General features: G+C 44.1%; 1 protein-coding gene across 1 annotated transcript; it reads right to left on the reverse strand.

Annotated features, from left to right (window-relative positions):
- Positions 1 to 205: 205 nt before the first annotated feature.
- LOC115569694 (early endosome antigen 1-like) lies at positions 206 to 2377 on the reverse strand. Its single transcript, XM_030397735.1, has one exon. The coding sequence runs from the start codon at positions 2276 to 2278 to the stop codon at positions 1007 to 1009; it is 1272 nt and encodes a 423-aa protein (XP_030253595.1). The 5' UTR covers positions 2279 to 2377; the 3' UTR covers positions 206 to 1006.
- Between the last annotated feature and the right edge of the window lie 8280 nt (positions 2378 to 10657).

Genomic DNA, 10657 nt, shown 5'->3' on the forward strand with positions numbered 1-10657 from the left:
ATCTTGAGCTACAGAAAGCATTTAACTATCAAAATGTGATGTGAAAGATTTTTAAGATGACTTGTAATTTTGGCTCTTTTATCTATCAAAAAAGTGAAAATGCCAAATGTGGCTCATAGGCAGCCCCAAAGTGTGTCAAGGACCCTACATTCTACAACTTATCCCAACTTATAACCATTTTAACAACTGACAATTTTACAACTTATTTAAATGTTCTCAATTTTTTATTGGAATATTACTTAATGGGGGTGTTATTTCTGTTGCTGTTGGCGTTTCAATAAGCCTTGGACCAGAATCAGGAACTGGTACCCAGCCCGAGCTCTCTAAGAAGACGAGGAAAAACTCCCCATGAACCTCAGAGTAATCCTGAAAGGACACGGGAAGAAACCTCGGGAAAGGCAATTCAAAGAGAGATCCCCTCTCCTCGGATAGCTGGGAGTGTTTGTGCATTGGTGCTATCTGAGTCGTGCTGAAGTTCTCATTTGTTGCGCAGCCTGAACTAATGTAACTTTTTTTTCAATTCATTGAAGAATTTCTTCTTCACTGAAAAGTAGGCGAACCGGAGCACCCGGCGAAAACCTAAATAAGCTCAGGGCAAAAACCGCTAGATAGCAAAAATGCAGCGGAAGCCTTGGACCAGAATCAGGAACTGGTACCCAGTCCGAGCTCTCTAAGAAGACGAGGAAAAACTCCCCATGAACCTCAGAGTAACCCTGAAAGGACACGGGAAGAAACCTCGGGAAAGGCAATTCAAAGAGAGATCCCCTCTCCTCGGATGGCTGGGAGTGTTTCAGCATTGGTGCTATCTGAGTCGTGCTGATGTTCTCATTTGTTACGCAGCCTGAACTAATGTAACTTTTTTTTCAATTCATTGAAGAATTTCTTCTTCACTGAAAAGTAGGCGAACCGGAGCACCCGGCGAAAACCTAAATAAGCTCAGGGCGAAAACCGCTAGATAGCAAAAATGCAGCGGAAACTTTGGCCAGTTCCTGTTTTTTGACTGTACTCAGTGTCGCTTAAATAACGCCTTGAATCTTTGCCATGCAGAACGTTTTTTCGGCTTGTTCATTTGCTGCGTTAGGATGCTGATCGTGTCTACCAGATGATTCATTCTTGCCTCCATAGTTTTCTCCTTGTCCTCCATGGTGTGTTGGATGTCATCGAGGGACTGCTTGAGATTGGCCCTCTCCTCCTGCCACTCATGCTGACGACGATCCAACTCACTCTGTGTCTGGGCAAGTGCAGCCTTCAGAACGTTGCTTTCTTCGTTCATCTGGGCCACAGACTTGTCGAGGTCCTTCCGGCTCTCTTTTTGCTGCTGAAGAGCCTCCACAAGCTGCTGTACTTTGGAGAGCGCTTGAGTTTCAGTCACCTTCTTCTCTGACAGCTGAAACTCCAGATCCAGGATGGTGATGTTCTTCTCCATCTCAACCCGGTCATGGACACGATCGTTTCTTGTGAGTGTTTCCTTTAATGCCTGCATCTGAGTTTTTAAAGCCTCATTCTCACTCTTAAACGTGGCGATCCACACTGCCTCCCTCTCCTGCCACTGCAGCTGATGACTCTCCAACTCACTTTTTGTCCGGGCGAGTGCTGCCTTCAACACTATGTCCTCCTCTTTCATCTGGGACATACATTTGTCGCGGGCATCCTGGCTCTCTTTTTGCTGCTGAAGAGCCTCCTCAAGCTGCTGCACTCTAGAGAGCGCTTCGGCTCCAGCTATTTCCTTCTCTAAAAGCTGAAACTCCAGGTCCTCGATGGTCTCCTTCCTCTCCATCTCAGCTTCATCACGGTCAGCATTGTTTCTCCTGAGTGTTTCCTTTAACTCCTGCAACTGAGTCTCTAAAGCCTCATTCTTGCTGCGAAGCTCGGCGATGCTCTCTGCCTGTGTGAGTATGGCATATTGGGGGGAAGCCTCCACCCTAGCACAGTCCCCTGCCCGTGTTTTCTTAATTTCCTGCTTTGGGTTGCGGCACTGTTTGTCTGGCGTCCAAAGCTTTTTGTTTTGGACTGGGCCCCTTTTGAAATCAGCGTCCTCAACCCCCCCTGAGTAATGTATCGCAGAGTTGCGGTATTGTAGTGCAGGGCCTGGACCCGCTGGCTGTTGGTGTACAGGTGTTCCACTCTTCTTTTGAACACCTTTACCTTTCCTGCGAGATTGGGGCATAGTAACAGACTGCTGATGTTCTGCAATCTGTTGTTGTTGCCTCTTATACACAGCATGCTTGTGGTTCCTGCGGAGTACAGTAATCCTTATGTCTTCCGTGTCTCTATTCATGTTTGTTTCTCGCTCAGTAGTATAGTGGGAACTTGATGATTTATTTTAGCTCTGTCGATCCGTCTGTGTCTCCTCTCCTCAATAGACTGTATGAAATTGTGTGGAGTTTTTAAGCTTCTATAATGTTTGCTGGATCAAAGCAAACATTCTAGAACATGTATTTTGGTGGATCACAGCCAATATTCTAGAATGTGTCCTTTGGTAGATCAAAGGAAGTATTCTAGAATGCTTCCAAATAGATATAACAAAAAATACCATTACCGTTACCATGGCAACCATGTGGTAACAATAAAAATCTCCTTCATCCTGATAGGGAATTTTTCAAATTTCGTTCTGCCGCAACTGCAGCATATGTTCAGTTAGAGAAACTGTTGAACTATCAAAATGTTCAGCTTTTTTTTAGCTCTTTCAGCCTTGTCCTCTTCAGCTTTCAGCCTTTTCAGCTCTTTCAACTATGCAGCCTTAAAAAAATAAATACAATTACAATGGAAGTAAATGGGAAAATCTTCAAATCCTCTTCAAAACCACAGACTTTCGGCAGTTGTCGGACGGCGCACGTTCATGTTTTTGGGGGAGTGTCTTTGGGGAGAGTCCTGAGTGCAGCGGGTGGGGTGCTGTTTTCCCAACTTACCGACCCCAGCATTAAGCTTAGAAAACGTAATTTAAAAGCCATCATCCTTCATGCTGTGACGATAGATGGGTCCCATTACTGTGCTGAAGAGTGTTTTTACAGTGCAGTGACTGTGTTGTCAAGATAATTTTTTTCACTCATACATTAAACAGGAATTTTGTCCTTTCAATATTTCACGGGATGATTCATTTAATTCAATGTAAACATTGCCTCTTACCCCCTCTGTATGAAGTAACACACTCGTTATATAACAGCGTGTTCCTGAGTATACATTGAAACAGTGCTGACTGTGGTTTACAGAACCTGAATCTCAACCCTTCAAGGTTGGCCCTGTGTTTACCATCCACTGTTGAAACCATATTGAGTGCTGTCTTTTTTAATGACTGCATTCATCAGTATAAGGTTTCAGTCATTTGAAATACAGCTCAACTGTGTTCCATGCAAGGTGTTTAATTGTCTGCTCTCCAAGTGCCCCTCTTGGTATTTTATTGAACTAATTTATTCTGAATGGAAACCCTAGAGGGTATAAAGCCATCTGTTTGACATTGCCAGCTGGACTCTGTCCGATAAGAGACATTTTTACAGCGAGGTTAAGCGTCAGGGTTTAAAAATACACAATGCAGTGAGGGGCTGGGTAAGTTGGACGGGGGTGCGCTACTGACTCCAAACGAAGGAGAAGCTACTGAATGCACGCTGATTAGGTCATAAATTATGATCTTCCATCTTGGTGTCCTAAACTAAAGACACAGTGTTCGTTGGAATCAATAATCCGCCAGAGTTGCGAGGAAGAGATGCTTTAGAACAGCTGAGATAACAGCCGAACACCTGACAGAAGATAGAGAGAAATTTGTGCAATACCAATGAATAAATTATTGCCTTTTTTTTCCTTTTTTTTTTTTTTTACTGCAAGGTCAGCCCCGTTGCTCGGCTTCTCCAGGGAAACCTCCGCCAACACATATGAGCTCACACACAAACACACGCACACACACACAGGTGCAGTCCCACACACTGGTCAATCACGGGCTCGGGCACATGCACCGCTGCTCTTCCCACGCGGAAATGCATCTGATGAGAGGATGCACGCACGGCTGTGGCCCACATGCATGCCACGTGCGCCCACGAACACGTACGCGCTTTTCTCCACTGTGCGGCTTCTTTCTCTCATTATAATGAGTAGAGCGTTACAGAGAGGGCACCTTTACAGTGAGCATCTTGACCTGTGCATGTGGGAAGCTGTTTAGCTGTGGGAGAGGAGGAGGTGCAAGGGTTGAACAGGGCTCTCGACAAATACACTGAAATCACCGCGCAGAGTGATGTGAGTTTCAGATGCGAAAAAGGGAAACAAAAGGGCTTTTCCCCCCCGCGTGGGCGTCTCACAATCTCGCCGGCTTAACACCGAGAAATCTCACAGATTTTGAAGGTGACACGTGGGGATAGGATGCCTCCACCTCGGCCGTGGGCTCCTGACAGTGCGTACAGCATGAACTCACATAAATATCCCCAAAATAAATCGGGAAGGGAGAGAGAATGATTAAACTTTTTAGGATTATTTATTGTGTGCTGAGCAGACACACCGGGAGTTATTTATTTGCCGACCATCAAAAACATTTATGAGTCTGTTTCAGCAGTATGCTCTAAACAAGAAGCCATAAATCTACCGGTGTATCCTCGCTCCCCTCCCCTCCCCTCCTCGCCCTCCCTCTGTCGAGCTGTCTCCACCTCGCTATCTCTCTTACCACCTCTCCTCGCTCTCATTTCTCTTTTTTTTTTTCGCAGTGGCTCTCATCACCTGAGTTAGTGCCCGCTCTCATAAAGATTTGCCATCAATTTCAAATTCATCAGCCCCGATTGGATTTTTTGGGAGTTGGGTTGGTGGGGGTGGGGGGGGGAGGGAGAAAATGCACTGTTTGATTTGGTGTTTCCTCTCAAACTGCGAAGTGGGAACACATTTCAAAACTAATGTCCTTGATGCAGCAATTCTGGGAGAAGAAGTGGGATAGACTGTGGCCACAAGGCAAAAAAGGATTAATAAGAAGTGCCACGTTTTTTTTTTTTCTGGGATGCTGCTGGACTCCACGGACATGTTGGTACATTTGAAAGATAAGATTTCCTCTCCGATTAAAAATGTAACAGCGCTGCCTGTCTAAGCACAGTGTGACGCTCAGGAGTGGTTGTGGCAGTGTCGGTCTTTATTAAGTGCCTCTGCGTGTGCGTCCCCTGTCAGAAATCTGTTTTGTCTCCACAAGGTGGTGTCATGCTCATTAGCTAAATGTTGCAGCTCATTTTCACAGTCAGTCTCCCTCTCGCACACTCAAACTGCAGCTATCTTTTCCACATCTTCATCACAACCTGAGAGGAATGGAGCAGCATAAAGCAGGCCTGTGATTAAAGGGGCACTATGTCTTGGGGATATACGTTCTAATTAAGAAATAATGCAAGATTCAATTTCAAAGTCCCGGCGCCTTGTGGAGGATTTACAGTTCAGCTATACAAATGATGAATACACGAGGTTCAGCTCCTCCTGCATGGCTTGTTTTTCCCTGAATTAACTGGTGATTTGTGATTGACAAGGATCCCCACATCAGATTAAAGGAGCACTGTGTAGTTTTGGCGGACCCTGCCACCTTTCTAGCGTCAAACAGTGTTCTGGGGACCTTGTTTTCCTCCTTATTCAGTTATGAAGAAAATACATTTTTCTGATTTTGCATTATAGCCTCACTTATATTGTAAATACCATAATTCTGAGTTTGAATTTCTTCTCCAGAGCCACATAGTGCCCCTTTAAGTCTGAGTTATCTAAAAAAGAAAGTCAAGAAAGATGTGAGTTCAAAACTGTATGTGGACACTTGTGTGGTAGGAAGTGCCAAGTGTGACTGTTCAGAGCCGCTCACCGCAGAGAGTAGCTCAGTGAAGTGAGACGGGGAAGCCGACCGCTCATTACCACAGTTTGGAAGGTATCGGTCCGTGAAGCTGGTTGTCTTGACCCCGTCCATTGACCTTCAAAATAATGGCTGCAGTGGAGTGGAGACAGTTCATTACCCACAATGCCTGTCCATCCACAAGCTCACACATCCTCAATCACTAAATAAGGCCAAGAAAACAGGGCATCCCAGAGTGGCTCGAATCTCATCTCTATCTCCTCTCTGTCCTTTGTTTTATTTTTTTTTTATCCGCTCAGCCTTCCAAACTAATCTCTGTCTTCCATCTCTCCCTGCTTCCCGATCATCACATAAACTCTCACTTGGTTTCTCTCCCCACACTCAGCTTGGTAAAATAAGCAGGAATCAACCACTTGTATGTTGATTTTTTAACTTGGCATTTCCTCTCTCTCTGCATACACAAACGATGAGCGATTACGCGATACAAGTATAAGTAAACCACTTTCGTCTCTGATGCCCTGGTGGTCAGATAGAGTAAACCCTCTGTGTCAGGGTTAACAAGCTTTGTCTGGGCCAAGCAGTGGAGTTAACCATGACTCATGATCCGCTCACTGACCCACAAAGAGGGTTTGTACGATGCACTATCAGCTCTGACCATCCTACATATATGTGACCATCTAAAACTCTGTCAAAGCTTCAGAAACCAATGGCTCCAAAATCTATGTTTACTTTTAGAAGCAGCAAACAACATGTAAGCTATTTCCTCAGGGATGCATATATATGCTTATATGTATAAGTGCTGCACCGGTTCTCAATTGTTTTCTACGGGTAGTGTAGCTTTACACATCCCTCCCTGAAAACCAAACAGAGATGAGCTGATGCTACTAAATATTTAGACGTATTAAATGTCAGTTTTTGCTCAGTGAAATTTGATCAATTCCTTTACAGAATAATAAGATCCTCTCTGTAACCAGAAACACAAGTCTTGCTCGAGGAGAAGTCTCGCTAACAGCTAACCCTGAAGTCTCTTGAGAGGTGAGACACTTTCAGTAACGACCTCAGTCGGAGGCTAAAATGAGCACGTTTAGTTAATTTGATGGTCGCAGTTGCCCCAAAGGATTATGTTGGCGCCATTGCAGCCATGTTAACACTGCCAGCTGAATCGAACTACCGGTCTGATTCCAAAACTTTTGGTGAGTATGAATCATTTACATACCGAATCATGTAGATACAAGGATCAGGTGTTGAAATACCAGAATTCTGATTCAACAAAAGGACTGGCAGTTTAGCTCAATGCATTGCAACTAATTCACACATTACTTACCGGTAAGTATATCTATCTGTATATCTGACACTTAAACTCCTAACTATGGTTTGTTTGCTCTGCTGGTTATCTCGGACTTGAACGTAACTTATCTGTTGCTGACTCTATAAGCCGCGGTAGAGGAGAGGGCCCACCAGGCCAGGGGCTTTAGTGTAAGTTTAGCGTTAATGACTGGCACGGAGCACGGCACTGACAGATGGAATAATACTGTTTAAAGAGGATTAAAGGTGGGCTCAGGGGAAGAAGTACTCCAGGTATCTCCGTGAGATGCACTTGAAGTGCATTGATCACTTTTTCCGGAAGCAATCGCAACACAAATCCTCCTCTTCTCCGGGTGTGGTCTGCAGTTTTTGCGGATTTGCGCGGCATGAGAACCGCTCTGGTGTGACCGACTCAAAACAAAGCTTTGACCCTAAGCTCATCATGAGGAATCGTTTAAGGGACACCTGCAGCACATGTGAAGATGACACAGTATATATGTATATTACAAGCAATAGCTGCAAAATTAATACCGATATAGCAGCAAAGTGGAACCCGGAAGAATTTAAGAATAAAAAGCATTGTGATACTGACAAAAACAGTGCTCCACTAACAAATGTGTGAGGGCACGGCCCAACAAACTGAGCAGATGGTGTAGCTGGGATGGGATAGAAAGATACTGTCTCTGATCTGACAAGCAGCAGCGGCAGCCTGTGCGGTTCATGATTGTTTTTCCAATTTGACCTGTGCGAATCCACACAGATAATCACAGGCATCAGGATCAAGGATTTAGACCTTAGGGGGGTTCCAGCAGTCATAATGCTCACAGTGGTCTCAAGACAATACAGTTGAGCTCACCTCAGCTTAGCTCAGGCCAGCTGGGGCTGGGAGAGATGGAAAACAACGAGGAGAGAATAGAGAGAGAGACAGAATGATCCAGATCAGAGAGTACACTTTGAATCGTCCGGGAGGAAGGGACCGTCGGTTCTCGTGTTAGTTCTCATGTCCAATACAGCTCGGACGTCTCAGCTTGTCACACACGAATAGCTTCAGCATTATCGTGTCATGCTGTCTAAACTAACATTCAGCCCCACAAGGGAAACTTTTAGAGGGGGTTAGGATCAGAGATAACCTCCTGAACCATGATTCGGAGCAGAGAACAGAGAAGAACTCCCACTTCTATAAAACCGTCATGTCTCATATCTGTCCCCATCAGTCCCTAGTTTGGGACATCTTCGTTGTTAGCTTGTAAGAGGCAAGAATTAAAATTTAAAAACCATGAAAGTTGCATCAAACGGAATAGCGTTCTGTCAAAAGTGTTTGCTTGTTGTGAAACTCGCCAACCGCTCTTGAATCTTTCATGGTTTTGATTTTATTTCATTTTTAATTTTTCTAGTTTTTACCCCTTGTCTATAGAGGATAATGAGGGGGAACAAGATTTTGTTTGGAAATATAATATTTACAACAACAGGCCCCTAACAAAAAAGTGCTGTCTTACACTGGATACGAAATCTGATTGAATAAAGACTAGCGCAGAGGGAAATCAAACACTGACACACTCATTATTCATTACGGTGTTTACTCACGCTGAAGACTAAGTTGACAACATGAGTACTGAGGCGCTCATGTCAAGTTCATAATCCATTCACTGCGGTGTGGAATAATCTGAAGAATAATTACTTCACCTTTTTCACTTTTGTTACTAATGCCAGTGCCTCCGAGTGTGTTTTCATTTGCCTCGAGGAAGAAATACAAGCGCCACGTTTTCCTTCGGAGAAAAGAGAGGGAAGCGTTCAATTTGAATGTGTCCCTGGCATAACTCCACATCTCAGTAAAGCCTGAAAATCATGCCTCGAGCTGTTAATTGTCTGCTTGGAAAATAGTCTAATCCCCAGTATGACTAAAGAGATTCCCCGTGCAAAACATATTCATAATGAATATTTGCATCCTTGTTTTCGGAGTCATTTACAGTGCCTGACAAGCTTGTCGCTGTTGGACATGAAAAAAAAACAAAACAAGCTCAACTCGTTTAGACTTTCATTAAAAATGGTGTTGGGTCGTGTTTTTATTGAAAAGTCAAACATGCTGAGTGCGGTTTCAGGGCGAACAAATAGAGTGTCAAAAAAGCAGTCTGACAGCCAGGCCGGCAGCACAGCCTCCCTGAGGACAGCGCCACTCTTAAGAGGTAACCTCATTTATAAGTGATGGAACACCAACGCACTGCCACATGTTACCTGGGACCACACACACCCTTCCTCACACCACTTAGGCCCTTGTGGACTTCTGATTGACAGCTGTGCGGATAAAGCACTCTGCATATCGCTGTTCTCAGCCACTTTTGTGTACAGTGATGCATTAGCGTGCCCTTTTAACACTTTTTAAACCAATAAGAGGCTTTTTTTTTCACTTTTTCTCAAAGCGAGCTGTAAATAGCTGTTACGGTGACTTGTGTCGCGGATATTCGCCCGCGTTGCCTTGAGGATGTCCTGCTCTGAATTCTTTCGCTCAATACGTAAATCAGGGCGAGAATGTAAAAATTGGAAGTAACATTTTTATGCGCATTAGTGATAGTTGTTACTGAATAAATGGGTGAGTGCGTTGGCAAGCATGTAAGACATGACATTTTTTATGCAGTGGGGATCTTCGCAGTGTGCAGTGTGCAGTGTGCAGTGTGTCCTGTGCATAGTGGCATGAATGTATAATTTAGTCCCCGGTAGCCCCTTCCAGCACCAGAGCTCAGCAACCGACCGGTCAGCAGTTGCAGCACCATTCGACAGGTGCAGCAGACCACGCTATTGGTGCCACTTCACTGCTAAATAAACATTCTCCATCCTAATGACTAAACAAGTAGTCAAATCGTATTGTCATTGCGCTTTCATAAAGGCAATTCCCAAAACAAATTTAGTCAAAACACACAGATGCACACAGCGCTTGGTCTTCCTGACCCCTCTCTTCCATCTACCGCCTCATTATGTGAAATTATTACCCACCGCACATTTCCCAAACAAACACAAACCATATTCTTCTGCAGGTACTACGTTTTTTTATCTAACACAACCTGATGCAGGCAATTCATCAAGCTCAGCTGGAGAGATAATACCGTCTTTGTGACACGGTCCTGGCTTTTCCGCAAATATTGCTCAGACAATAGCACATTTCAAAGATAACCTACGAGAACAATAACCGGGCAAATATTAGTTTAAAAGCTATTAGATGTAAGCTAGGTCTGGACTCTGGTTTTGAATAACGTATACCGGATGACGTTTATTATTATGGATAGTTTTGTATTTAATTGTGCGGCAGCAAACTAGAAATCTAATATCTTTAATGTAATTACAAAATTGTTTGCTTTTGTTGGGTCATTAATTACAATTCAGCTATAAATCAGATCTGGGACAGGAGCTGCGATGAAGTGTTTAGTGTTTCAGTTCAGAGGTATGATGTCAGCAAGAAAATAAGTGCTAAATAAACATCTACTAACTCCAGTCCAACTGTAATAAGACTTACAGTGCTGCTTTGAGCTAATGCTAACATCAGCGTGCTAACGTTACGGTGACCAGACGTCA

Source organism: Sparus aurata, chromosome 19 (assembly GCF_900880675.1).
Source record: "Sparus aurata chromosome 19, fSpaAur1.1, whole genome shotgun sequence".
NCBI lineage: Eukaryota > Metazoa > Chordata > Actinopteri > Spariformes > Sparidae > Sparus > Sparus aurata.

Excerpts from the sequence above, each read along its gene's own strand:
- LOC115569694 (XM_030397735.1), bottom strand. The coding sequence starts at position 2,278 with ATGAATAGAGACACGGAAGACATAAGGATTACTGTACTCCGCAGGAAC.